At 42.6% G+C, this 26916-nt stretch overlaps 1 protein-coding gene across 1 annotated transcript in view; it reads left to right on the top strand.

Moving 5' to 3' along the window:
• LOC121961110 (filamin-C-like) overlaps window positions 1-26613 on the top strand; it is a 52700-nt gene extending 26087 nt beyond the window's left edge. The window contains 34 exon segments of the mRNA XM_042510975.1: window positions 397-520; window positions 882-1042; window positions 1125-1215; window positions 1647-1816; window positions 2181-2298; window positions 2799-3061; window positions 3897-4494; window positions 4725-4898; window positions 6620-6782; window positions 6861-7021; window positions 7124-7291; window positions 8223-8346; window positions 8985-9141; window positions 11308-11497; window positions 11595-11618; window positions 12234-12481; window positions 12780-12875; window positions 13698-13797; window positions 14742-14882; window positions 15076-15204; window positions 15866-16039; window positions 17022-17183; window positions 17652-17855; window positions 18678-18830; window positions 19346-19468; window positions 19592-19837; window positions 20893-21162; window positions 21517-21654; window positions 22044-22159; window positions 23207-23339; window positions 23961-24137; window positions 24240-24458; window positions 24647-24853; window positions 25339-26613. Coding sequence (XP_042366909.1) covers window positions 397-520; window positions 882-1042; window positions 1125-1215; window positions 1647-1816; window positions 2181-2298; window positions 2799-3061; window positions 3897-4494; window positions 4725-4898; window positions 6620-6782; window positions 6861-7021; window positions 7124-7291; window positions 8223-8346; window positions 8985-9141; window positions 11308-11497; window positions 11595-11618; window positions 12234-12481; window positions 12780-12875; window positions 13698-13797; window positions 14742-14882; window positions 15076-15204; window positions 15866-16039; window positions 17022-17183; window positions 17652-17855; window positions 18678-18830; window positions 19346-19468; window positions 19592-19837; window positions 20893-21162; window positions 21517-21654; window positions 22044-22159; window positions 23207-23339; window positions 23961-24137; window positions 24240-24458; window positions 24647-24853; window positions 25339-25526 — 5910 coding nt within the window. The 3' untranslated portion in view covers window positions 25527-26613.
• The last annotated feature ends 303 nt before the right edge of the window (window positions 26614-26916 follow it).

Here is a 26916-nt window from a genome sequence, read left to right as displayed (position 1 = left end):
AATCTTATTGTTTCAAGGATACCATTTCATTTATATACACACAGTTGCAAAAAGTGTGGTTTATTTGGCCAAGAGGTGGTATGCAAGGACAAATTATAGTTGACTGAGGATAGAGCCTTGAGGTATGCCACAGACTTAGCTTTGTGATGAAGGATTGTAGAAAGGGATGCAGAATGATTCTGCTTCATAAATGAGAATAAATGAGAAATTCACAGATACATCAAAATGAGTGCACAAGATTTTAAAAAGAATGAAATCAAAAGTAAAAAAAACAAACAACGATTTATATGATGGATTTAGTATAATGTAGTAAGTAGTTTGATAGTAAAACTTTTTTACCATATTCGTTTCAGTTTGCCTCGTAACGCTTTACACACTCTGTATGTTGTGATCCAGGTGACGATCGGAGAAGGCAGCCATCCGGAGAACGTGAAGGTTTACGGTCCAGGTGTGGAGAAGACGGGACTGAAGGCCAACGAGCCGACGTATTTCACCGTGGACTGCAGCGAGGCCGGACAGGGTGAGACACCTCACCTGTCTCACGTCTTTTGTCCTGTTATTTCTGATGTTACATTACTGTAACCCTATGAAACCTGGATCAACATCTGTTTTCTCATTCTATGTTCAGACACCTTTCACGAGCATTTTAACCTTTGAGCGAAATGGTTTGATGTCTTTTGAATATGTAGCTAAAATGGTAACAACTTGGCAAGTTGCAAAAAATCCTGGGAAAAGCTGACATACTATTACCTGAAAATGAGTAAAATTGAAGAGAGACAGAGAAAAAATCGTTGAAAATATTTAAAATATTTGCTTTTTTTGACCACTTTTCCCTAGAGTGTGATGTGACTAAAGTGTATTATCCCTGTTTTCACCTGCAGGAGACGTCAGCATTGGGATCAAGTGTGCTCCGGGCGTGGTCGGCCCTGCGGAGGCCGACATTGACTTCGACATCATCAAGAATGACAACGACACGTTCACGGTGAAGTACATGCCTCCAGGCGCCGGGCAGTACACCATCATGGTGTTATTCGCCGATCAGGTGAGAGCGCGGACACGAAGTCTTCTGGAAACATTTTCTCCTAAATCATTAGACAAACCTCTTATCTTTAATGTCACAACAGGAAATTCCCATCAGCCCCTTCAGAATAAAGGTGGATCCTTCCCATGATGCAGCTAAAGTCAGAGCAGAGGGACCTGGACTCAACAAGACAGGTGAGTCCAGATTCACGTTCCTGTCCTGCAGAGATCGAATGGTTTTATTTTGCACACAGATTTCATAAACTCTGTACGTTTCCAAACACGTTTCTAATTAGCACCAGTGAAGTAAATGAAGTAAATGATGCTCTTTGGTTACTGTCAGCTTGTGCTCTGGAAATTCATAACCGCTGATTCATGCTGCAGAGTGACTCCAAAAACCACAAACATGCAGTAATTAGTACTGCTGAGTTACTTAATTTGTGCTCCTTATTTCTCTGCATGAATGTTTTAGTGTGTGTTCTGGAAATAATTATTTCGAGGGTACAAATGAAGCAAATTGTGCTTTTGAATCAGTGCATTATGTCCAGCTGATGTTACGTCCTTCACTCACAGCCATAAGCAGATAATTTTATTTGTATGTTCAAAGTTTCTCTGACTGTGTGCAGGAGTGGAGGTGGGGAAACCGACTCACTTCACCATTTACACGAAGGGAGCCGGGAAAGCCGAACCCGAGGTTCATTTCAGCGGAGCAGCCAAAGGCGAAGCTGTCAGAGACTTCGAGATCATCGACAACCACGACTACTCGTACACCGTCCGCTACACCGCCGTCCAGCAGGTGAGACAAGGCTGCAGTTTAAACAAGTGACACTATACTTACGGCCCTAGAAATCCTAGAAATGTCCTACAATCCTTGAAATGTCCTAAGAACTGAGAAATGTCCTAAAGTCTGAAAAATGTCCGAAAAATCCTTGAAATTTCCTAAAATCTTAGAAATATACTAAAATTCTAGATCTTAGAAATGTCCTAAATTCTAAAAACTATCTGTAATCCCAGATATGTCTGGGGCCGCTGCGAGTGGCCCCTGGCCTCCTGGTCTTTTGTAAAAGTGGCCCCTCAGCAGAGCGGCTTGAGTGTCTCTGGTTGACAATGTGTTGGCTGACTGATGAACTGCTGCTAACTGCAGTTTGTGTCTCCGTCAGGGGAGCATGTCCATCGCCGTGTGCCACGGCGGAGACCCCATCCCCAGGAGCCCCTTCATCATCAGCGTGGCCCCCCCACTGGACCTCAACAAGGTCAAAGTTCAGGGACTGAACAACAGTGAGTAGGGCTGAGTCTGCACCAAAGCTTTCTACCAGGAAATGAGAAAACATCCATCAGACAGGACGTCCAGTTCAGGTCCAGTCCACGGCGCCGACGTCCTGCCAGCGATTCTCTGTTCAGGGTCACAAGTGTAACTGTTTGTTCATCACACGCTGTTCCCATTAAAAACTTTCCTCGTGCTGCATTCAGACGCCTTTTACAAGCACGAACACCTCCGAAACCTGAAAAAAATATTGGTTTCTTTCAAAAAAAAAAAGGCAATGAGCAGCTTGAAATAAGATGCTCTGCAAACTGCAGGAGGGGCGGAAAGATGACAAGAAAATGACCTGAAAATTTTTTTTTTTCAAAGGAGATGAAATGAGTAGAAGTGTATTTTTCAGAAATTATAATAAATAATAAAAATAATGTGTCTCTCTGTGTGTGTGTGTGTGTGTGTGTGTGTGTGTGTGTGTGTGTGTGTGTGTGTGCGTGCGTGCGTGTGTGCGTGCGACTCAAAGAGGTGGATGTCGGGAAGGACGAGGAGTTCACCGTCACCACTCGTGACGCTGGCGGTCAGGGCAAACTGGACGTTAAGATCACCTCACCGTCACGTCGACCAATCCCCTGCAAGCTGGAGTCGGGCTCAGCCAACGAGGCGCACACGGTGAAGTACATCCCCCCCGAGGAGGGGCCGTACCGCGTGGACATCAACTACGACGGAAACCCCGTACCAGGAAGTCCCTTCACTGTGGAGGGCGTCATGCCCCCCGACCCCTCCAAGGTCAGTCTGAGACTTTGTCCTCGAAGTGTCTTTAAAGACGTCCTGAGAAAATGATTCGTTAGTTTTGTCCTTCAGCATTTTGCTTAAAGTCAGTCGACATCACGGTATTAAAACCTTAAAACCCTGACAGCGTTTTCTCCTCGAATACACAGAGAAAAAGAAGTGTTCTGCATATAGCAGAATTTCTAAAATTATTCAAATTGACCTGAGAAAATTTTTTTTTATTATTATATTATTATATAAATGATTATATAACTGTTATTTTTTTTTGTTGTTGAAGATTGTTTGAAAACTATCATATTATTTAAGATCTTTTTTTCATTTCTTTCCAATTCATCTCCTTTTTTTAAATTTCCGTTTTCCTTTATTTCCTTTTCTCCTTATTTTCTTATAATAATTTACTAATTTCTTGGTAATTATTGGGTCATTTCTTCTCTAGTTGCTCATTGCCTTCTACCAATATTTTAAAAGAATTTAAGTCGGTTTGCTCAGGTTTCATAGGGTTAATGTGGAGATGACTGATGAATTCCAAAAGTAAAAGTAAAAGCCCAGATACCTGAAAGGAGCCCAGACCCAGAAGCATCAAACATCTCAATCTTGCATCATTATCTTCTGAAACTTTTCATGATTGTGACTTTATTGAACATGCAGGCAATAAAACTTTGAGAATAGAAACTGACTCGATGGACGACGATCTTCTCAACAACCTGAGACACAAACGACGTCACAGAAACGTTTCTAACATTCAAATCAGTCGAGTAAAATGAAAAGTGAAGCAGACCTCCGTCTGACACAGACTGCGGTAAACCTCTGCTGGTCTTTCTAACACGTCCAGGTCCGAGCCTACGGTCCAGGTCTTCAGGGGGGTGTGGTGGGTAAGCCGGCCCCCTTCGCCATCGACACAAAGGGCGCCGGTACGGGCGGTCTGGGTCTGACGGTGGAGGGACCCTGCGAGGCTAAAATCGAATGCCAGGATAACGGGGACGGCTCCTGCTCCGTGTCCTACCTGCCCACCGAGCCCGGCGAGTACGCCATCAACATCCTGTTCGCGGAGCAGCACATACCGGGCTCCCCCTTCAAGGCCGTGGTCCAGTCCGTGTTCGACCCCAGCAAGGTGACGGCCAGCGGGCCCGGCCTGGAGCGAGGGAAGGTCAACGAGGACGGCTCCTTTACCGTGGACTGCTCCAAGGCCGGAGACGCCGAGCTCACCATCGAGATCATCTCCGACTCCGGCGCCAAAGCCGAAGTCCACGTCCAGAACAACAGCGACGGGACCTACTCCATCACCTACATCCCCAAATTCCACGGCATGTACACCATCACTATCAAGTATGGAGGACACACCGTGCCCAAATTCCCCGCCAGGCTGCAGGTGGACCCGGCCGTCGACACCAGCGGCGTGAAGGTGCACGGACCGGGAGTGGAACCCAGAGGTGAGGACCAGTTTACAAGGAGGTTTATTAAAATGTTTATCAAAGATTAATCCAGAATCCAGTCTTTATCTTTCGCTCTTGTCTGGTTAAAGAACATATTAGATTTTTCTTCTTCTATTAAAAATAATATTATGACTCTGCTACAAGTAAAATCACAGAAAACAGCAGAAAACAATAAATGAAAGCATCGATATTTTGTTGCGGTGTGTTTTTTTGTTTCTTCTCTGCAGGCGTTTTGAGGGAGGTGACCACTCATTTCATCGTGGATGCACGGGCGCACCACAAGAGCGGCGGCAGCAGAATCAAAGCCTGCATCTCCAACCCGTCCGGCGCCAACACGGACGCCTACATCACCGACAAAGGAGACGGGACCTACAGGGTGGAGTACACGCCGTACGAGGACGGTGAGACGCTCGACGTTTTATTCAACCTGCTGAAGTCTCTCCGCTGAGAGTCCGTTGGTGTGTTTGAGCTCAAAGGTTTTCAGTAAACAAGCTGTAAGAGAACGACGGCGCGGACGCACAGGAACAGAAACGAAGGTCTGCTGCTGTTTTATGGTTTTTTTTCCACACAACCTTGTGGTTTTCATAAAGCGTCAGATCGTCCCTCCGCCGCAGGAAAGATCTCAACAGTTCAGCTTTCGCTGTGATTTCATCGTGTTTACACCTCCTAACGTGGTCGGCTGACACGTAACTTCGAAAGACGTTTTTACAGGATCCAAATGTAAACAGACGAGGAAACGCACCTTTAAAATCAAAACAAAAACATGTCAGAATATTGTTTTAAAACCTGGTTTGAATCAGAGAGATTTCATGGAGTCAAAGAGGCCTTTTTCAGAGTTTGTATGGTCGTAAAAAACCTGGCAAATTCCTTGAAATGTGTGGGTGAAAATGCGTATTAATCCTGTTTATTTAAAATTATGCTAACATGCTAATATTACAGCTGTAAGAAGTAACTATTGTAACAGTGAGAGACGTGTGGAGGTATAAACTGTGTGTGTGTGTGTGTGTGTGTGTGGGCGGCGGATGAGGCTGAGTGTCTGGTATTAATAGCTGCAGCCTGTCTGCAGCAGCAGATGGTTTTCCACTGATAGTAATGTGTGATATGTTGGAGCCCAGTGCATTGTGGGACAGAAATACTCTTCCCTGCGGAGGCTTCGGTCAGTACGAGATTCCTCCGTCGGTCTCCTTTTGCTCCCAATCACAAATAAATGCACTTATTTTAATTTTAGTTTAACTTCATTTCTCCAGATGAGAAGCAGTTCTCACGTTTTATTGATGTTTTCTGGTTCAAGTCGCTGAATCTCCCGACAGAATGACACGGATGAATTTCAGCCTGCGTGTTCGTTTTTTCAGTCTAATCGTTGAAACTGAGCAGCTCATGTTGCTGTTAGAAGTTAGCAGAGTGAGATGCCCGGCAGAGTCAGTGCAGCTTTTGTTTGCATGTGACATGTGACCTGTCTGTTAACCCCAAAAACAAAACATTCACACACTGATGATTCATTCCCAAGTAAAGAACGATCTCATCATCGCCGTCCTTTCCGCCACTCGCCGTCATCTTTCTGACGCTGTGTGACACAGAATTTCAAAATAGAGGCGCATCTGAAAGAGGATGATATGGATCCATGTTTACACTTTGCATCGATGTTATGCAGTCGTTGCTCATCGAATCGATATATTGATGCAGATCGATGGATCGTTAAACCCAGAGTTTTAAATGAAATGCTGGCAAAGATGAGTGGCGCTGGAAGCTTAGTAATGCAGTAATTAAAAGTAACTACATGTAAAAGTAAGTAAAAGCTACACCAGCCTTCCAAAGGAGCTGTGTCACAGCGGTGGCGTCTTCAGATGCATCAGCTCATTAAAAGGTTTTATTTCCAAACATCACTTCCTGTCAGCCCTCCACCAAATCTAAATTTGACCAGTCAGCCCTCAGAGTGGCACATCCCAGCTGCCGTACCTCGACTTCTTCTCCCGTCTGTTTATTCAGTTTGTGCAAAAAGTCACGCGTCCCGTGTGACCGCGAGTCCCGTGTGACCGCGCGTCCCGTGTGACGCTCACCTCCAGTTATGCAAAGATCCTCCAGTCTGACCTGCGAACTGTTAACCCGGTCTCTCCATCTGCAGGTCTGCATCTCATAGAAGTTTTGTTTGATGACGTCTCGGTGCCAAAGAGTCCGTTCAGGGTGTCGGTGACGGAGGGCTGCGACCCCAGCAGAGTGCGAGCCTACGGTCCCGGTCTGGAGGAGGGACTGGTGAACAAACCGAACCGCTTCACCGTGGAAACCAGGTGACCGACTCTGAACCAGTCAGACTCATCTGACCGATGTGTCTCTCTATTGTCTCTAACGTCTGGTCTGGTCCTCAGAGGTGCCGGCACCGGGGGTCTCGGCCTCGCCATCGAGGGTCCATCTGAGGCCAAGATGTCGTGTAAGGACAACAAAGACGGCAGCTGCAGCGTGGAGTACATCCCCTTCACACCCGGAGAGTACGATGTCAACATCACCTTCGGAGGCCTTCCTATTCCAGGTGAGGGGTCTGAACCGGACTCTGTGGACTTTGTGGACTCTAAGAGGTCCAGGTTTTACAGATCCTGTACATAGCTGCCTCCTCTGTGTGTGTGTGTTTCAGGGAGTCTGTTTCGGGTCCCGGTGCGAGAGCTGGTGGACCCCAGTAAGGTGAAGTGTTCAGGTCCCGGTCTGGGCAGCGGAGTCCGAGCCCACGTCCCTCAGACCTTCACTGTAGACAGCAGCAAGGCAGGAGTGGCCCCCCTGGAGGTCCAGCTGTACGGACCCACAGGTGAGACGACCCTCATCGGTTCTTGTAGTGCTTTGACATAGACACCTGGACTTTGACACGTTCACCTCTCATCCAAGAGACTCGTTCAGGACTGAAGAAAGCATCCAAATGTAGTTTGATGTTGTGGTCCTCTGATGTGGTTTCAGGCCGGCAGGTCAGAGCTCGAACTGTACCGGACTGTATCAAACTGTACCGAACTGTACCGGACTGTACCGAACTGTACCAAACTGTACCGGACTGTGCCGGACTGTACGGGACTGTACCGAACTGTACCGGACTGTACCGGACTGTACCAAACTGCATCAAACTGTACCCAACTGTACCGGACTGTACCGGACTGTACCAAACTGTACCGAAGCCTCCATGTTTTTCTGTCTCCATCGTTTTTAATGATGATGCTGCGTCTGACATCTGTTACAGACGTCATCTAAAACTACGTCTGACGTCTGAATCTAAGACGACTGGTGACGCATCAGTGCTGTGAAGGCTTGTCCCATTTCCTCTGGAAGAGAGCTCAACTTTTACCCTTTGAACTCTGTTCGGAGGCAAAGAGCCGCTTGAAACGGGGTAAAAATACTGGATGGGGCCTTAAAGTCAAAAGCTCAAACTCTCTCTAACAACAGTTGTTCTGTCTTACATCAAAACCACAGAACTGTTCGTATGAATTCTGGAAAAATAACTCGACCCGACAGCAGATGCAGTCTGAGCGATTAGAAATTAAGATGTTTTAGGGAAAATGGACCCAAGACTCAGTTTTATCTGGTCCTTTGGTTTAGGAAGTCTTCAGGACTCTTAAGCTCTGGACTCGAGTCTTTATCATGACCTGATATTCATCAGAACTCTCCGTAAACTTCGTTCTAGTGTTTTAGGAGATCGAGGTGGCGACATTTTCCATCAGCGCTGAAGTCAAATCTCACACTTTGTCCTTCAGGTGTCGCCGAGCCAATCAGCATCACCGACAACGCCGACGGCACTCACACGGTGAACTACACTCCCGCCAACGACGGCCCGTACACGGTGTGCGTGAAGTACGCCGACCAGGAGGTCCCTCGCAGGTCAGCAGGTTCATTAACCCTTTGAAACAAATTAGTTTGATTTCTTTTGAAAACACAGGAAAAAAAGGCAAAATTAGTAAAACAGAGGAAAAAATGACCTGAAAATTTGTTTTTAAAAAAAGGGGAGGGGATAATTATAAAAATTATCGGGAAAAAAGTTTTTATAATTATTATAACCAGATATTTCAAATAATGTTCCAGGAATAAAAATGTTGAGTTGTTGTTTTTTTCCCCTCTTTTTTTTCTTGTTTGTTTTCATTCATTTTTCTCTTTTGCTTATTTTCAGGTAATTATCTTGTACCTTTTTTCCCCAATTTTTGAAAATCATTTTTTGCAGAGATGACAAAAGGATGAGAAAAAAACCTCCCGACATCCGTCCTCCCCACTTCCCTTGTGGGTTGTGGCCACATGCATACAAACAAGAACAGATGACAGAAAAAGAAGGAAAAAGATAAATAGATCAGAAAATACATGAAATAAAAAAATACATGAGTAAATAAATACAGAAAAAATGGAAAAGGATGATGCGCCTGGCCAGCAGGGTAGTGAAGACAGTCTGGTACCTTTTAGTTAATTTCTCCCCTCTGAGTCCTGATGCTCCTGGTTCAGGTCTAACCCGCCGATCTGTCCCCTCTCAGTCCTTTTAAGATCAAGACGCTGCCGGCTCACGACGCCAGTAAAGTGCGAGCCAGCGGTCCCGGTCTGAATGCGTCCGGAGTTCCCGCCAGTCTGCCGGTGGAGTTCACCATCGACGCCAGAGACGCCGGAGAGGGACTGCTAACCGTCCAGATCCTGGTGAGTCTCAGAGTCCGCAGGTGAACTCGACCTGACAGGGTCCAACTCAGACCGGCTCAGCACTCTGTCTTCAGTCCTTTTCTGTCTGAAAACTCTTGACGAGAGACGGAGCGACTGAAATTTAGGGGTCAAAGTTGAGGGTTTGTCAGAAGGTTTTCTGTGATCGGGGTCAGGACCGAGCGTGTGATCACACACACGTATGTTAGAGTTTAATGTTCCTCCGTCTCATCACCTGCTCCTGTCTGATCTGTCTGTTAACCCCTGATCATGTGACTTCCTGTCCCCCCGGCGCCGCTGCAGGGTCCTGACGGCTGCAGGCGCGAGGCCTCAGTGTTTGTGGAGGACTGGGGCCGGCGGGTGTGGGAGACACATATAGTAAAGAAAACCATCCCCTTCAGTATTCATAGGAGAGGCTGCGTAAGACTCCCGTCACCTCCTCCCTCCATCGTGTGTCCCCTCCCACCCCGACCCCTCGTCCCCTCGTCCCCTCGTCCCCTCGCTCACTTTAAACATAGACATAAAAATCTATTCTGCTTTATCGTCTGGATATTTTCTGTGCAGAGATACGAAACAGATTAAAAACCCAACAAGATCGTAGAAAGTCCGTTTAGTATCTTTATCTCGGATCACGTCTTCATACATGTCCGTCAACACGTCAACATCAGCCGTTAACCCTTTAACAGATGTTGTAACCAACATTTTTAGCTTTCTTAAAAACTTTGCAAAACCCAATTTCATCTTGTTTTTCTATGACGCATTTTAGTATTTTGGTTAAACTGATTTTGTTGCTGGTTTCATTATTAGTTACTTTCATCTTCGTTGTATGAGATTGACAATTTGTTTTTTATTATAAAATTTATAGATTTTATTTTACTGGATTCATTTGTATTTGCATCTTTATTTCATCTTTATTCTTTATTTTTGTTTATTTACTTTTATATGTTTATTTTTATTTTCAGATTTCTATTTTATTGCATTGACTTTTTCACTTTTTAAAATCCATTATACCAAGAAAAAACATTTCTTAATAAATTGATGCATTTTGTTAATATATTCTACGGTCTTACGTGTATAATTTGTCATATTTCTTAGTGTGACTGTCAGAGGGTTAACGTTTAAATCTCACCACGAGCTCCATTTAGTGGCCGTTCTGGAGCTTTCTGTCAGATCACATGATCTTCCTCAGCTGATGTATCATTTGTCATCGAATTGTGGAAGTTCAAGTTGTTTCTGTCCGATTTCACATGTAGGTGGTGAAAAGACGAAAAGTGATGATAAAAATGAAGATGAAAAAGTTGAAATGTGAAGTGTTTTAAAATCTTATTTTTTAATATTTTATACGGTCGTGCAGCAGGATCGCCTCAACAGAACTATGAATCATGACTTATCTGATGTGCCTTTTTATTTCTATTTTTTATCTGATGTGCCTTTTATTATTATATTATATTTTTTATTTATTTATTGCTATTTAATAGTATCTTTTCAGTAATATTTAACGTATCCGGGAGTTGCTGTGCTCTTTTGATGTTTTATAAAAAGTAAATAACTTTTGACTTTGAAACATTTAATACTTATTTTAACTGTTCTTTATGGGCATAAATTTACATTTTGGAAACCTGGCAGACGCTATAAGCAAACTTAATATCAGGAGCTAAATGGCATTAAATCAGTCTGTCTCCCTGCGTCCTCCCCCTCTGTGGTCGCCATGTGACTGACCTCCATCAGCTAACACACACACACACACACACACACACACACACACACACACACACACACACACGCACACACACTAACTGAGTGCTTCATAAACCTTCATCGTCCTCCTCTGCTGCAGTGATTAGATATAGATCTGTGTGATAATTTATTTTACATGTGTGAGTCCACTGGTCTCAAACATCAGCAGCCAGAGATATGTTTTTGATAGAAAGATAAAGTTATTATATACATATATATATATATATATATATATATATATATATATATATATATATATATATATATATATATATTTTTTTTTAGTTATTATTACCAAAGTCAGATGGTGGTGTGGGAGACCACTGATGGGCACTTCTTCACCGCACAGTATAATTTTATTATTATTATTTATTTTTTTTTTTTACTGTACTTTAAATATATTTTCCTGACTTCCTGTCCGTGTGCGTCCAGGATCCAGAGGGAAAACCGAAGAAGGCGAACATCCGGGACAACAGAGATGGGACGTACACGGTGTCCTACGTGCCGGACATGGCGGGACGCTACACCATCACCATCAAGTACGGAGGAGACGAGATCCCCTACTCCCCATACCGCATCCACGCCCTGCCCACCGGGGACGCCAGCAAGTGTCTGGTCACAGGTCAGACTCCGCCCACCACGCTCTCTAACAGCCAATCAGATTTCAGCACCTGAAACCATGACAGCGTCACTGAGTGTGTGTGTTTGTTTTTTAACAGTGTCGATCGGAGGACACGGACTGGGTGAGTCATCTTTCCGCCACACTGCTCCGGTTACATGAAGTGTGTTCTTTGTTACTGCAGTGAAATGCATTTCATGTACAATTACTTATTATTATTTAGGTCATTTATTTTAAATTTGTTTGTTTTTTCATTTTGTTTTATTCTGCTTTTCTTTTGTATTTTTTTCTTTTTTTTTTATTTGTTTGTTTTGCTTTATTTCATTTTTTTTTTGTTAGATTAATTCTCCAAATTATCTCGTTTTGTTTGTGATTAACTTTGTCTTAAAATGCTTTTTTAATTTTGCTTTTCTTTGTTTTGTTTTGCTTTTGATTTATATATTTTTCATTCCTTGTTGTTTGATTTCATTTTTTTGTTTGTTTTTCGTTATATTTTAATGCCTGTTTATTTTTTGTTTTGCTTTGTTTTTTTGTTGTCACTTTGGCTTTTTTAATTTATGTTGTATTTTATTGTATTTGTTTTAGTTTTTTTTTTTTTTCTCAGTTTCATTTGATATCTTTTGTTCAGTTATCAGTGAACTCGTCTTTTTTCAGCAGCTCAACTTAGTCTTAATTTCCAAATTCATAGCTGAGATAAGTTACCGTTACCAGCTTCCTGACTGCTTGTGCGTCTTGTCAGGATCAGGTATTGGCCCGACCATCCAGATCGGCGAGGAGACGGTCATCACCGTGGACGCAAAGGCCGCCGGGAAAGGTAAAGTGACGTGTAAGGTGTCGACGCCTGACGGGGCGGAGCTTGATGTGGACGTGGTGGAGAACGCCGACGGCACGTTTGACATCTACTACACGGCTCCGGAGCCCGGGAAGTACGTCATCACCATCCGGTTCGGAGGCGAGAACATTCCCAACAGCCCCTTCCACGTGGTGGTGAGTGACATCACTGAACACCTGAGAGACGCAGGTGTGGTTTGAGGAGTTTCCGAGCTTTTGACCACGACGATCCGACCCCTTTAAAAAAATCCTTAAAACCGGAGAAAAGTCCACACTCCAAAAAAAAACTAGAAAATATTGCTTTGTTTTAAAAAGTCTGATTAAAAAAGTGTCGGGAACCACCGCGTCATCATCATCCTAATATTCTAATGTGTTTGTGCACGGAGTGTGTGTGTGTGCGCGCGCGTGTGTGTGTGTGTGTGTTCCCTAAAGGTTGTGCCTTGTTCCCTGTCAGGCGAGTGACACGGTCCCAATAATAGAGGAGCCATGTGACAAGCTTCAGTTACAGCCGCCCTTCACGCCCCCCTATGTGGGCTTCTCCCCTCGATGGGTACACCACAGTACTGCACTCACACTGAATATCCCTGCTGTTTGTGTGCAGGGAGGGCTGCCTCACACACACACACTGTCCTCTTCACTCAATAACAGCCCAGATTCACGTATAGATTTATTATTTGGCTCAGCATGCCGCCGCTGCATGTTCACTCTGCACAATCATCTGACTGCTGCTGCTGACTGCTGCTGGGGGAGGAGGGGATTTTATAATTAAATCATATTATTTGTTTTTCTTATTTTATAAATTTAGTTATTGTTTTAGTTTTGAATTTTAATGTTAGAAAAAAAATATTATTTTATTTCTTTCACTTATTTTTTGATTTCACCATTAATTATTCTTTCTTTTTTCAGTTAAAATGAATAATTTCTATTATTTATACATTATTTATTCCTTTTATTTCATTAATTCACTTCTTTTTCATTTTATTTTTAACCAATCTTTTTTTATTTTATTATTTTTTATGTTCTTTCTTTATTGTTTTATTTCAATTATACCATCCAGTTTCTCTCTTCTCATTTTGCTTTATCTTTATTATTTATTATCTTTATTATTTCCTTTTTTAATTTAGTGTTATTGTTTAGCATTTTTATTTTCTTTATTTACGAACCAGTTTAGACCTAATTGTTTTAATCAGTTAAACCAGTTCAAAAGGCTGTTTTGTGTAACTGGTTTCAGACCAGTCAGCCTGTGATGCTCTCTGTCAGCCTCTCCCTCAGTCCTGCTGTGCCTCTTCCTCCTCCTCCCTCCTCTCTCTGGGCGATATCCCAGAGTTCCCAGTACGGTGACACTAACCCCTCCCGTCTGGCTCTGGTTTAGGCCACCGATGATCCCATCAGCCCCGTGGACGGGATGGAGCCGGTGCTCCGCCCCTTCAGCCTGGTCATTCCCTTCACCGTGCAGAAAGGAGAGATCACAGGTAAGACTCTGGTTACATGTCGATCTGAGAGAGGAAACAGATTTTAATGTGTTTCTGAGACTGAAAACACTGATTTTCATGAAGAATGAAGAATATCTGATTTGTGAAAGCATGAAAGCAGAAATCCTGTCATCGTCTTTATTCATAATAATGAAGTAGTGGATACCACGGTTACACATTCACACTGATATAAGTGTAAACGTGCACGTTTGGCTGTAAGTGGATTTTGAATCATCATTCTGGTGTTTTCCTATATTTTCATCTCATGTTTACATTCAAACTAATATCTTAGTCCAGTCCTCAATTCTGTCAGTTCCTACTGAAGACGAAAATCTTTAAACACACATCGAAAGATCCTCAAACAGACAAATTAAACTAACAGGAGGAAACAGTCAATCAGTTGGGGACGATTTTCAGTGGTGGATTAATCCACATTTGGTGCTCTACTGAGTTTCTCTAAATGCTCTTACATGCACTGTGCTGCTAAATGTTTTTATTTTTTCTTCTGTTTTCAGATATTTTTTGTTGTACTGTTTTTGAGTGAAATTTTAGATGTGTATTTGTAGGCTGGATGGAACAGCATTTAATTTTGTAGGTATGCAGTTACACAAGAAAATCACAAGAAATTAAATCTTGAATTTTGATTGTCAGCCAGTGCAACATCATGGTGCATCGATGTGTTTTTAATAGATTCTAGTACTTCTTTATACGTATTAGAAGATGCATTCACTCAAATCTGAACATCAGTAATTTTGTGATCGTCTCTCAAGACAAAATAAAGTTACCACAAGGAAGGACTAAAAAGTGTATTAATAGTAAACAATAAAAACAAGACAACTAAAAGAGCAGCCAAGATACGCCCTGACGTCACAAGGTCTGATCTTTGAACGTCAGAGTTTACCAGCAAATCCACAGTGAGCCATGATAAGTTTGTGTTTTATCAGGTGAAGTTCGAATGCCGTCCGGTCGAACGGCAGCTCCTCACATCACCGACAACAAGGACGGCACGGTCACTGTGAAATACTCGCCAACAGAACGAGGCCTGCACGAGATGGACATCAAATACGATGGAGCACACATCCCAGGTGACACCACAACACGTGTTTACTTCAAATTATTTTCAGGTTTGACCGTAACAACGTCGGTCTTTTCAAGTCTTTGGAGACAAATATTAGCGTATCATCAGCAAACAGTTTGACTTCGGGATGAATCTGTCCGAAACGCTGGCTGCACTGTATCAGACTCTCCTGTTCATAGTATTTCTTTTGTGCTCTACAGGAAGTCCACTCCAGTTCTACGTTGATGCCATCAACAGCGGTCACGTGACGGCCTACGGTCCTGGTCTGAGTCACGGCACGGTGAACAGACCGGCCGCCTTCACTATCGTCACGAAAGACGCCGGAGAAGGTATCAGTGTCATGAGTTACCATAAGTGAAGAGTAATTTTACCATCAATTTTATCGTTAAACCATATAAGCCATATTTTAAATATTTCACATCCCATTAAACCATTTACAGTACAATTAATTCAAGTCACTTATGATTTTGCATAACGTAATTGACTGGAAGCAAATTGTGTATAAGAAGAGTCTTGTTAAAAAGAGAAAGTGTGATGAGCAGAGTGTTAAGTTTTTATTTTCTTATGAATTTATTACTTGGGATGTTACAGTACAGGTGCTGTCCAGGGATTTTTAACACATTGTTATTATTCTTTTTTATGAGAATCTATAGATCAACTTTGTTGTAAAAGTTTATCATTTCATTTATTGTTTTATTTGGTTTTAGTTAGTTTAGTTTAGTTTAGTTTAGTTTAGTTTATTCAGTCATGACAACACCAAATATTGTACACAGTATTGACATTTCACACAAAATCACAAAATCATTAACTCAAGAATCATGTGTTGAATATTGACTGAAAAGGCATAGGCAGAAGCAGACTGCTTATTAAAGCCTATCCTATAATATATCCTATCCCTTTTCATCTTTCTTTGTTTTAAATGTCAGAGATGAAATGTATCAATCAATCACTTCCTTGGGGACCGTCCTTTACCTGTCCGTCTGTGTGCAGGTGGTCTGTCTCTGGCCGTCGAGGGTCCATCGAAAGCAGAGATCAGCTGTAAAGACAACAAAGACGGGACTTGCACAGTGTCCTACCTGCCCACCGCACCTGGAGACTACAACATCATCGTCAAGTTTGATGACAAACACATCCCCGGCAGCCCCTTCACCGCCAGAATCACCGGTACCCAAACCTTCTGTGTGTGTGTGTGTGTGTGTGTGTGTGTGTGTGTGTGTTTGAGGTCATTTTAGATCAGAAGTTTAATGTGTTTCTGGAGCCAGAAAAACTTATGATGCTTTTATTTCAGTGCTGTCCATCATCCCTGTAAAGTTTTGTGCCTGTAGTTTGGGGATGCATCACTCTGCCTTTTTTTATTCAGCTCAATAACAAGCTTCTGAAGATCTTCATCAAACCAGTTCACTGGTGTCTGATTTTTTTCCTTAATTTTTCACAGCGTTACTTTTTTACACTTTATAAGGGGTTAATCTATTTTAATCTGGTAATCTGGTTTTTAACTTTGACTTAAGAGTGTTCAGGGTCGGGGCTTGAAACACTTAAAATTTGAACCACATGCAGAAAGTTATAAATATCAGTTGTAGCACAAACCAACAAGACTGGTGTTGATAAAGTTTTGGGCTTCAGCATCCTTTCTTCAGACCTGTGCACATCAGATTCTGGAGTTCTCCAGGGTTCAAGTTTGGGACATCGTTAATTTTCTAAATAAATGCTTCTCTTCGGTCACTGTATGCAGATGACACTCCGTCTTATCTTCCTGTAACAGCTGAAAAAATCCTAGCAGTCCGTCCTTTTGACTCATCTTGGAAAACTGGGTCAGACAGTTAATTGGCCAATTTTGTTCACAGTGTAGTGTAGCTGTCATCTGTATTTTCAAAGGTTTCTGCCTAAAGTAAACTGTTAAAATAATATTTCTGTACCAAGAAACTTATTTGATGTAAGTTTGAAATATTTCTCTGGTTATTGTTTTTCTGTTGAAAGAGATTTTTGGCATCTTTCACTTGTCTCTGTAACCAACCTTTTAACTGCTTTGTTTGGTAATTTCATCTTTTTTTTTTTTTTTTGAGTTTTATTGTCCAGCACGATGGCGTGTAGCATCTCTGTCGATGTTGGTTCTCACCTGTTTTATTGTGACGTGATGGATTTTTAGGTGACGACTCGATGAGGATGTCTCAGCTGAATGTCGGCACGTCCACAGACGTTTCCTTAAAGATCATGGAGACGGACCTGAGCAGCCTGACGGCGAGCATCAGAGCGCCATCTGGAAACGAGGAGCCGTGTCTGCTGAAGAGGCTGCCCAACAGACACATCGGTCAGAATATGGATCATCAGATATAAATAATTTAAGACTATATTCAACATTCAAGGTTTCATCAAGAGCTATAATTTGATTGAAGTTGATGTTTTCTCTCCGGCTGTAGATGAAACTAAGATTAGATGAAATGTGGTAACAAACAGAGATACATGCATCATTTAGTGTCCTAAATGTTTTCTTTTTACATTAATTAACAATCCGCAGTGACTGAAATTAGCTGTCTATTTCTGATCAGTAGCTTGCAGTCAAACAAGGCGATAAGCAGGACTTCTTTTTAGGACTTGAAGTGTAAGTTTATGACTTGAATTTTAATTTCAGACTGACTTGTGACTTGTCAAACTATGACGTTCTGCTTCATTGAAGGAAATCTTTTTGGCGAAAAAGCCTCCAGGCGTCAATCTGATGGAGAGAAAGAGGAAACCGATTTGCGGTTCACGCTGAAGTTTTCCTTTCTCTTGTCTGCAGGGATTTCCTTCACACCGAAAGAAGTCGGCGAACACGTGGTGAGCGTGAAGAAGAGCGGCAAGCACGTGACCAACAGTCCCTTTAAGATCATGGTGGGTCAGTCGGAGATCGGAGACGCCAGTAAGGTGAAGGTTTATGGTCAGGGGCTCGTGGAGGGACACACCTTCGAGGTCGCCGAGTTCATCGTGGACACCAGGAACGCAGGTACCATTCAAAACTTTATTGTTCATTTACACTTTGTTATCGTCAGTACTGAAGAAAAATCACTCTTTAAACCAAACAGTCCATTTGTATTTGTTCTTGAACTTTTGATCGTTTTCTATGATCGTCAGTGTTGTGATTGTCATGAAGATGTAGATGTTCATATTTATATTTCTGAGGACTTTTCTTGGTCAATTTCAGCTTTAAAACCTAAAAAACATCACCTTGACTTTAACCTCGAAAACAACAGAAAGCAAAACAGTCTTGAATTTACAAGAATTTATAAATAAATTTGTAGATTTTACGACTGCCATTTATGAAAAAAATCCAAAATATAAAATTCTAACTATTTAGCTACAGTTATTTTACCTACATAAAAAAACACAACCAAATGTTCTAAAGTATTTGTGCAAGTTAGTTGTGTTTTACTTGTTGTTACTTAAACCTTATAGTTGTGTTTCAGATAAAATGATTTTTGGAGGGAAATATGTATAAAATATGTATGTATGTATGTAATATGTAAATGTGTATAATTAGAATCATCATAATTAGAATCATCTGAGACAACCACAACTCAGACAAGATAATTCACTGGAAAAAAAATCTCTGGTTAAAAAAACCATTTAGTTAAAAATATCAGACTTTTGACTTTCCCCACCTTTGAAGAAAACAGACAAATATTCAGCAAGTTCATTTGAGTGTTTGCAACAAAAAAATCTCTTTTTCCAACACAAACATTTGTTTTTGATTTTTTTCTCTGGTCCCGTAGATTTATTTTTTAACCCCACCACCATCGTCCCCGTCTCTCTTCCTCTCCGCTCGCAGGTTACGGCGGTCTGGGTCTGTCCATCGAGGGTCCCAGTAAAGTGGACATTAACTGTGAGGACGTGGAGGACGGGACATGTAAAGTCACCTACTGTCCAACTGAACCTGGAAACTACATCATCAACATCAAATTTGCCGACCAACACGTTCCAGGTAAAAAAATAACAAAAAATGGATTTGTATCACCTTTGAGACTAAATGTTGGTTGTTTTTGGTAGAATGGAAAAAATTAATTAGTTTATTATTTATCTATTTTTTTTGTATTTCTCATGATTTTTATTTTCTGTCAATTTCTTATTCAAGTAATGTAATTCTAAAAAGTAGAAGTATACAGTAGCAGAAACTCAAAATACTCAAGAAAAATGTGCGTTTACTTCAGTGAACGTACTTAGTTCCTTTCCACCAGTAAAAATAAAAAAGCTTACGCTTAAGAAATGTTTTTATTTCTGTTGAATTTGATTTATTAAAGAAAGTAGCCAAAATGCCCACAGTTTAAAATAACATTTTACAGATTTTTTATTGTTTTCAAGCAGATCAAAACTCTTTAAAGTGAAAGAGATTCAGTTAAATGGGTGAAAACAGAGAAAAACATTTGACACAAGATAAAGCAGGCCTTAAAAATCAACTGTAGATGTTTCCTCAGCGGCAGAATATTTTGGTCCCAACAGGAAGTCCATTCACCGTGAAGGTGTTTGGCGAGGGCCGCATGAAGGAGAGCATCACCAGGAAGCGCCAGGCTCCCTCCATCGCCACCGTGGGCAGCACCTGCGACCTCAACCTCAAGATCCCAGGTGAGCTGTGACATCATTTCCTCCCCCGCCTGTCTCCTCCTGTCCTCTCCTTGCTCCCTCCCCTCACCTCCGTCTCCCTCATTTCCTCCTCCGTCTTCCTTCCTCCTCCCTCGCCGCTCTCAGGGAACTGGTTCCATATGGTGTCGGCTCAGGAGCGCCTGACGCGCACGTTCACGCGCAGCAGTCACACCTACACGCGCACCGAGCGCACCGAGATCAGCAAGACGCGCGCCGGAGAAACCAAGAGGGAGGTCCGGGTGGAGGAGAGCACTCAGGTGGGAGACCCCTTCAGAGACGTCTTCGGAGACTTCCTGGGACGAGAGAGTCTGAGCGGATTCAGCGGCAGCCGACCACCGCCGCTGCAGGACGGTGTGTGTGTGTGTGTGTGTGTGTGTGTGTGTGTGTGTGCAGTTTCTAACTTTACTGACATGTAAAACAGGTTTTCGGTGTGTTTTCGTGTGTCTGATACATAATCAGACTATCATACTAATCAGAGCGTCGTTGTGGTAGAGAAGTCTGGAAATGTCTGATCCACAGACGGTTCGTACAGGGCACCCTCACGGAAAGAAATTTCATGAATAAACACATATGTACATTCACTAACATGGAGGGGCGGGCTTTATGACCTGTACTGCAGACAGACACCAGGGGGCGATGGAGATTAACAGACGTTACACTGTGGGGGAGCCGACATGTCTGTCTTTATACTCTGTCTGTGGTCCAGCATCACTGTCACATCTAACTTTGTGCTGATGCATGTTGACATAACTGTGTTTGACTGCACTTTGATGGTTGTGATGTTCAGCAAATTTCTGTGGCATCAAAAGATCTTTGGATTTTATATTTTAACAAAAACCTTAATGTGAAGAAAAGGAAAAATCGGGGCATTTTGATGTTTCCAAATACTTACTATTTTATGTACCATTCTTATTGTTAGGTGATTATACACTAAAGAAAAGACTGATTACATTAAATTCAATTTCTGACAATATATCTCTGTTAATCCTACACACTGGAGCATTTAAGCAAAAGCTGCGTGTGTCTCTTATCAGTTTGTTAAATGTCCCAAATTTTATGTTTGTCCATGTTTTAAGTCTCAGCCAACTGCATGTCTTTGATTATGAGTTTGTTTGTACTTTGTAAATCTTCTCCTGCTTCATTTAACACAGTGACAAAAGAGTTATATACATAAACTGACAGCATTTACATGTTAACAGTTTTATCTCCTGTTGACTTTGTTTTTAATTTGCATGAGAGTTGAATAACTAACTGCTCGGCTCGATGATGAAAAGTGTGCATTATTTAAATTTTGAACCATCCATCTTGATGCATGTTTCTGAAAACTCTCAGATTCTCTTTTGGCCACAAACCATCTGATCCGTGTGTGCACCCCCACCACCCCCACCCCCCACCCCCCACCTCAGGTGAGGCAGGTAACCAGGAGATGACGGCCCAGGTCACGAGTCCTGGAGGAAAGACGGAGGACGCAGAGATCATTAAAGGGGAGGACAGCACCTACAGCGTCCGCTTCATCCCTCAGGAGATGGGCGCTCACATTGTCAACGTCAAATACCGGGGCCAGCATGTCCCCGGGAGCCCCTTCCAGTTCACCGTGGGGCCCCTGGGAGAGGGAGGGGCCCACAAGGTCCGAGCAGGAGGGACCGGGCTGGATCGAGGAGTCGCAGGGATCCCAGGTGGGCTGGGAAAGATTTTTCTTTTGGTCGAAATCAAATCATGTCAAACAAATGGAGTCAAATCAAATCAGATCAAATCAAGTCAAAATCAAATCTAATTTTTCTTTGTGTCAGTTTTTTTGTTTTTAAAGAAAACAACCTGGTTTTGTGATGTGCTCAACAATGACCTCAAATACCTACATAAAACCCTAATATGGTATATAAATACCATATTAGGGTTTTTTTTACACATTGTATTATTTATGTGAAGTTTACGATTGTATTTGTCAAAAGTGATGGGAGACTTTAGTGTGCATTAATACTCATCCGCCACTTGTTGGTAGAACTGATGGTGATAAATTTGTTGTTTTCCAGCTGAGTTCAGTATCTGGACCAGAGAGGCCGGAGCTGGAGGTCTGTCCATCGCTGTGGAGGGACCGAGCAAGGCCGAGATCACCTTTGAAGACAGGAAGGACGGATCCTGTGGAGTCTCCTACGTGGTCCAGGAGCCTGGTGAGACTCCAGCAGATTTAATCACTGATCCACACATCAAGTGGACAAAAACCTTGATTCCAGTGTCCTCTGCACAGGTTTTATGCAAGAATACTCTAAAGTTTGTCCTGTAGAAGAGAAAAATGTCCCACTCAGAGTTTATCTTACATGTGGAGTACCACAGGGCTTAACTCTGGGCCCACTAACAGTATGAATGTAATAATTTAGTTTCCACAAACTATTTTAGACTTACTGTAAGAGCTGAGCTGGAAATTCACAAACTTGATGCCTTATGCATGAACACAGCCAAGATTACCTCAGAAATGAAGAATGAAAAGCGCCTAAAATGTACCAAACTGTCCCTAAGGGGTTAAACTAAATATTCTCGGTTGACTATTCCTTCTGTCCAGGTGACTATGAGGTTTCCATTAAATTCAACGATGAACACATCCCAGACTCTCCGTTCATCGTGCCCATTGCCACTCTGTCAGATGACGCTCGCCGCCTCACCATCACCAGCCTGCAGGTGAGAATGACTTCATTAATTTTAATAAAACAGTCTGCTCAGAGCCAGCTGAGGTCACTGACGTTAAACCCCCGGAGTGTCATCTGCTGTATTAAAGGTGACATTTGATTTATTCTTAGCGTCTGACCGGCTGATCTGAACTGAGAGTATTTCTGTCCTCATATGTATGTAAATGTCTCTCTGCTGCCTCGCCGCTCCAGCTCGGTATATTTGGACTGGTGTATTTTCAGATGCTCTTCACAAACAGTCTTTGTCATGATGAGCATTCGTGTTCCTGCTTCCAGATGACAACACAAGTAAAAAATATCAGTCTGGTGAAGCCTATTTTTTCATTCAGCCGCATGATGACAGAAAATCAAAGATAAGTTTAAGACGTTAAACATTCAATAAGAGATCAAGTCACAGGTTAAATCTCTGCTCTGCCTCCTCTGGACCATCAGTCCATCCAAACAGCAGTGCCAATTATTGTCAAGCACAAGAGATTTTACTTTTGTAACAGTATTTCAGTGAAGTTGCACAGGTAACAGAACACAAAACATCGATGGATTTGAAAACAATTCTGCCGCTAAGATTTAAAAAAATGGTCATTTGAAGGCACTTCACAAAAATATAACCAACACCAGCTAAAAAGTGTATCAATTATTTAAAAAACAAATTAAAACAACTGTGAAGAACATCTGTAGAACAAAGGCAAAAAAACACTTGATCGATGGTGAAAGCATACAAATGACAAAAATTTGTCAAAAATCACATTTCACCTTAAGTAACCTAATTAAAAGTTTAAATTAAGGTACCCATGAGAAATTTTCTCAAAGAGAAGTTAGATAAGATGTTTCCAAAAACTTAACTGTAACATGATGGAATTAGACGTGTTAACGTTTAAACACAGTTTGTTAACTTTATGATAAAAACGATTGTTTGCGTGGATGGAAGAAGCAAAAGAAGCCCTTCACCCACGTCTTTACATCTTGATTAGTGATATTTAAAGCATACGGTGAAGCTTAAAACATACAAAAATGTTCTTTGTCTTCATCTGTTGGTTTTTAGGAGATGGGTCTGAAAGTCGGGCAGGAGGCCTCGTTTGCTGTGCAGCTGAACGGCGCCCGAGGGCTGATCGATGCAAAGATCCACACGCCATCAGGAGCCATCGAGGAGTGTTACATCACGGAGCTGGACAGCGGTAAGATGCACGCTATCATCGAGCAGCAACACTGTCTACAGAAAGGTTTTTACGTGAAAGCACTGGGACTCTGGGGCTGGACCCGAATATTCAGGTCTTCCAACATTAGTCAATTTGGTAGGTGTTCTTCCTTCTTTCTTTTTAGACGTAACATAAAAACACGTAGAGGTAACATATAAACATATAAACACGTAGAGGTAACATATAAACATATAAACACGTAGAGGTAACACAAACATGTAGAGGTAACTCTACATGTTTGTGTTACCTCTACGTGTTTATATGTTTATATGTTTTCCTCTACATGTTTTTAATGTAATCTCTTGATATTTTTGTCACCTCTACGTGTAATTTTCCGTCAGAACACTATAAAGTTCGTTTCTATGCAGATGATGTCCAGCGTTTCACTCCTGATGATCTAAGTCTTCGTTACTGATGTAATAACTGACATCTTCACATCTATAAGTCCCAAAACCTTTCCTAAACTCATTCGGGGTAAAACACGATCCTGAGTTCTGCAGGTTAACTTGTACTGAAACCGTTATTTTAGCACGTCACTGCACGGGGCTTCATAGACGGGACCCACCGTGAGAGCCTGTTGTGGTCTTTGTGTTTCCGCAGACCAGCACGCCATCAGGTTCATCCCCAGAGAAAATGGAGTTCACTCTATCGACGTTCGTTTCAACGGCAGCCATGTTCCCGGCAGCCCCTTCAAGATCCGAGTGGGAGAGCCAGGACAGGTGGGAGACCCGGGCATGGTGTCTGCCTTCGGACCGGGACTGGAGGGAGGAACCACAGGTACAAGAATCCACACCTTGAAAGCGCCTGGATTTTAAATCCTTTAATGAAAACATGAGATAGATTTAAATGGGCATTCTTCACGTCTGCATCCTCCTTCAGGTGTGGCGTCAGAGTTTATCGTGAACACGTGTAACGCCGGATCAGGAGCGCTGTCTGTGACCATCGACGGGCCGTCGAAGGTGAAGATGGACTGTCAGGAGTGTCCGGAGGGATACAAGGTCTCCTACACACCCATGGCTCCCGGAAACTACCTGATCTCCATCAAGTACGGAGGACCGCAGCACATCGTCGGCAGCCCGTTCAAGGCCAAAGTCTCAGGTGGGTCAGACGACCACAAACCTGCTGGAGTTTCCCTTCATTAGCGCCGAGGGGCCGAGCCCAAACGAGAACAAACTGACGATTATTCTTTCGTGAAAAAAAGAAGCAAAATCAAAAGTTTGGTTTAGATTTTGTTCAGGGGACTTTTGGACCTGTTGTGTATTCGGTTCATGTTTCTCTTTCTGCAGGACCGCGTCTGTCCGGCGGCAGCAGTCTGCACGAGACGTCGTCTGTTCTCGTGGAAACTGTCTCCAAGTCATCGTCGATGGGCGGAGCCTTCGCCTCTTTACCCAAATTCTCTTCAGACGCCAGCAAAGTCATTTCCAGAGGCGCCGGCCTGTCCAAGGCCTTCGTAGGTCAGAAGAACACGTTCACCGTCGACTGCAGCAAAGCAGGTGAGGCACGACTCGTGATTTATTCCCCGAGCGCGTCCGCACGACCTTAGAGCGTCTCAAAAACGCTTTATTTATTTATTTATTTTGTAAAGATACAAAAATAAGTACAGTGGTTTTTCAAGGGGACCTGGCTCAGTGTGATCCACACAACAAAGCAAATGTCGTTTTTTGCATTTTCACAAACAGAAGAAAGATTTCACAAATTTCAAAGTGTATTTCAGACAGTGTCGAGGTTTTACTTAAACTCTTCAACATGTTGTCACCACAGGAAGTGCAGAAAGCCAAGAATCAGTGGGTGAGAGTTAGGAGTCACGTCTCTTCTTTGCTGAATCAGAAGAGAACTTCAGCGTCGTCCTGCAGTGTCTCAGTGACAATTAGGCAATTTGTCCAAATAATCTCAGAAAGGTCTTAAAATGGTCAAATTTCAGTGCGTGACACCGTGTGGAGAAAAACGTGTAATACTTTGTCCGTTGTGGACTCTGCAGGCACCAACATGTTGATGGTGGGCGTTCACGGGCCGAAGACGCCGTGCGAGGAGGTGTACGTCAAACACATGGGCAACAGGATGTACAACGTGACGTACACCGTCAAAGAACAGGGCAGCTACATCCTCATCGTCAAGTGGGGCGACGAGAACGTCCCCGGCAGTCCCTTCCACGTCACCGTCCCTTAAAACTCAGCTCTTTACGTCGATGTCCCGAACTCCCCGTCCTCCTAATCCTCCTAGTCCTCCTAGTCCTCCCAGTCCTCCTAATCCTCCTCGCCCTCCTAGACCTCCTAGTCCTCCTCGTCCTCCTCGCTGTCCTTGCCGTCCTCGTCCTCCTAGTCCTCCTCTCCCCGATGCACTGAAGACACAAAGACTGTTCACTTCCTGTTTCAGGAGACAGTTTTTATTCATTTCTGTCTCGTGTCTCTCAGAGACACTTTGTACCGAGGACACAGCGACTGTCTCTCTGGTATTTTGTCTCCGTTTGTTGTGCAGATCAAAGTATAATCTAATATTCGGAGCTCACATGTTGAACATGAACAGGATGCAGCCTGATCCCGAAGCGTGTCCGAGCGCCGACACGGCGGCGTTTGTAACAGCTCAGTTTCTGACACGTTGCAATGCGAGTCCCGACCTTCGAAGGAACAAAGAAGATTTTTACGAAGATTTTCTGCGCGAGATTCTACCAACTGTGAACAAGTTTGTGCACAAAGAAAAGTATCTGAGCAGGATCTCGTTATATCTCTCGATATGGAGCTTCCCAACTTTTGTTCGTCCAAATCAGCATCTTGCGTTCACAGGCAGACGGACAAACGGACATCACTGAAGTGGACGAGAGCAAGACGGTAAAATTAGGTGACGCGGCGAAAAAGTCAACGATAGCCGTCCAAATTTAAAATATTTTCCAATTCGGCTGCTCTTCTTGAAGCTCCATCACACAGAAAGTAAACGTGGACGATTATATTTAATATTTCACGCCTTCCTGACGTTTCAGCGTCTGACATCTCACTTTATCTCCTTTTCCAGCTCAAACACTAAAAAAGGCGTCGAGTTGATGTTTAACTCTTTGAAACCTGGATCCACATCACTTTCCTTCATTCAGACGCCCTTTTCAAGCTATTTAACCCTTTCACACTTGAGCAAAAAGATTTCTTTTTTAAAAAATGGGTGTGTGGGGGGGGGGCAATGAGCAAATTCACACACATCAGAATAAATTAGTAATATGTGACAAGAAAATGACCTGAAAATTAGTTTTAAAAACGAGTGATTATTATTATTAAAAAACTGGGGAAAATGACAAGGAAAGTATATTTATAATTATGTTTCATTATATATTTATAATTCTGTATCAGATTTTTTTTTCTTTTCAGGTCATTTGCTTGTTGGGTTTTGTTGTTTTGTTTTTCTTCAAGGTAATTTTGTCGTAATTTTTTTACTATTTTTTTTTCTCATTTTTGGTCCACTTTTTGTTAAGTTGCTCGTTGCCCTCTCCACATTTTTTTAAAGAAATCAAACGCAGAGGGTTAACTCGAGCTGAAATGGGGACCTGCCTCAGAAACGTTTAAATGATTCAGAT

This window comes from Plectropomus leopardus, chromosome 22 (assembly GCF_008729295.1).
Source record: "Plectropomus leopardus isolate mb chromosome 22, YSFRI_Pleo_2.0, whole genome shotgun sequence".
NCBI classification, from domain to species: Eukaryota; Metazoa; Chordata; class Actinopteri; order Perciformes; family Serranidae; genus Plectropomus; species Plectropomus leopardus.
Note: the sequence above shows the minus strand (reverse complement) of the source record. Positions and strands in the feature narration are given on the sequence as shown.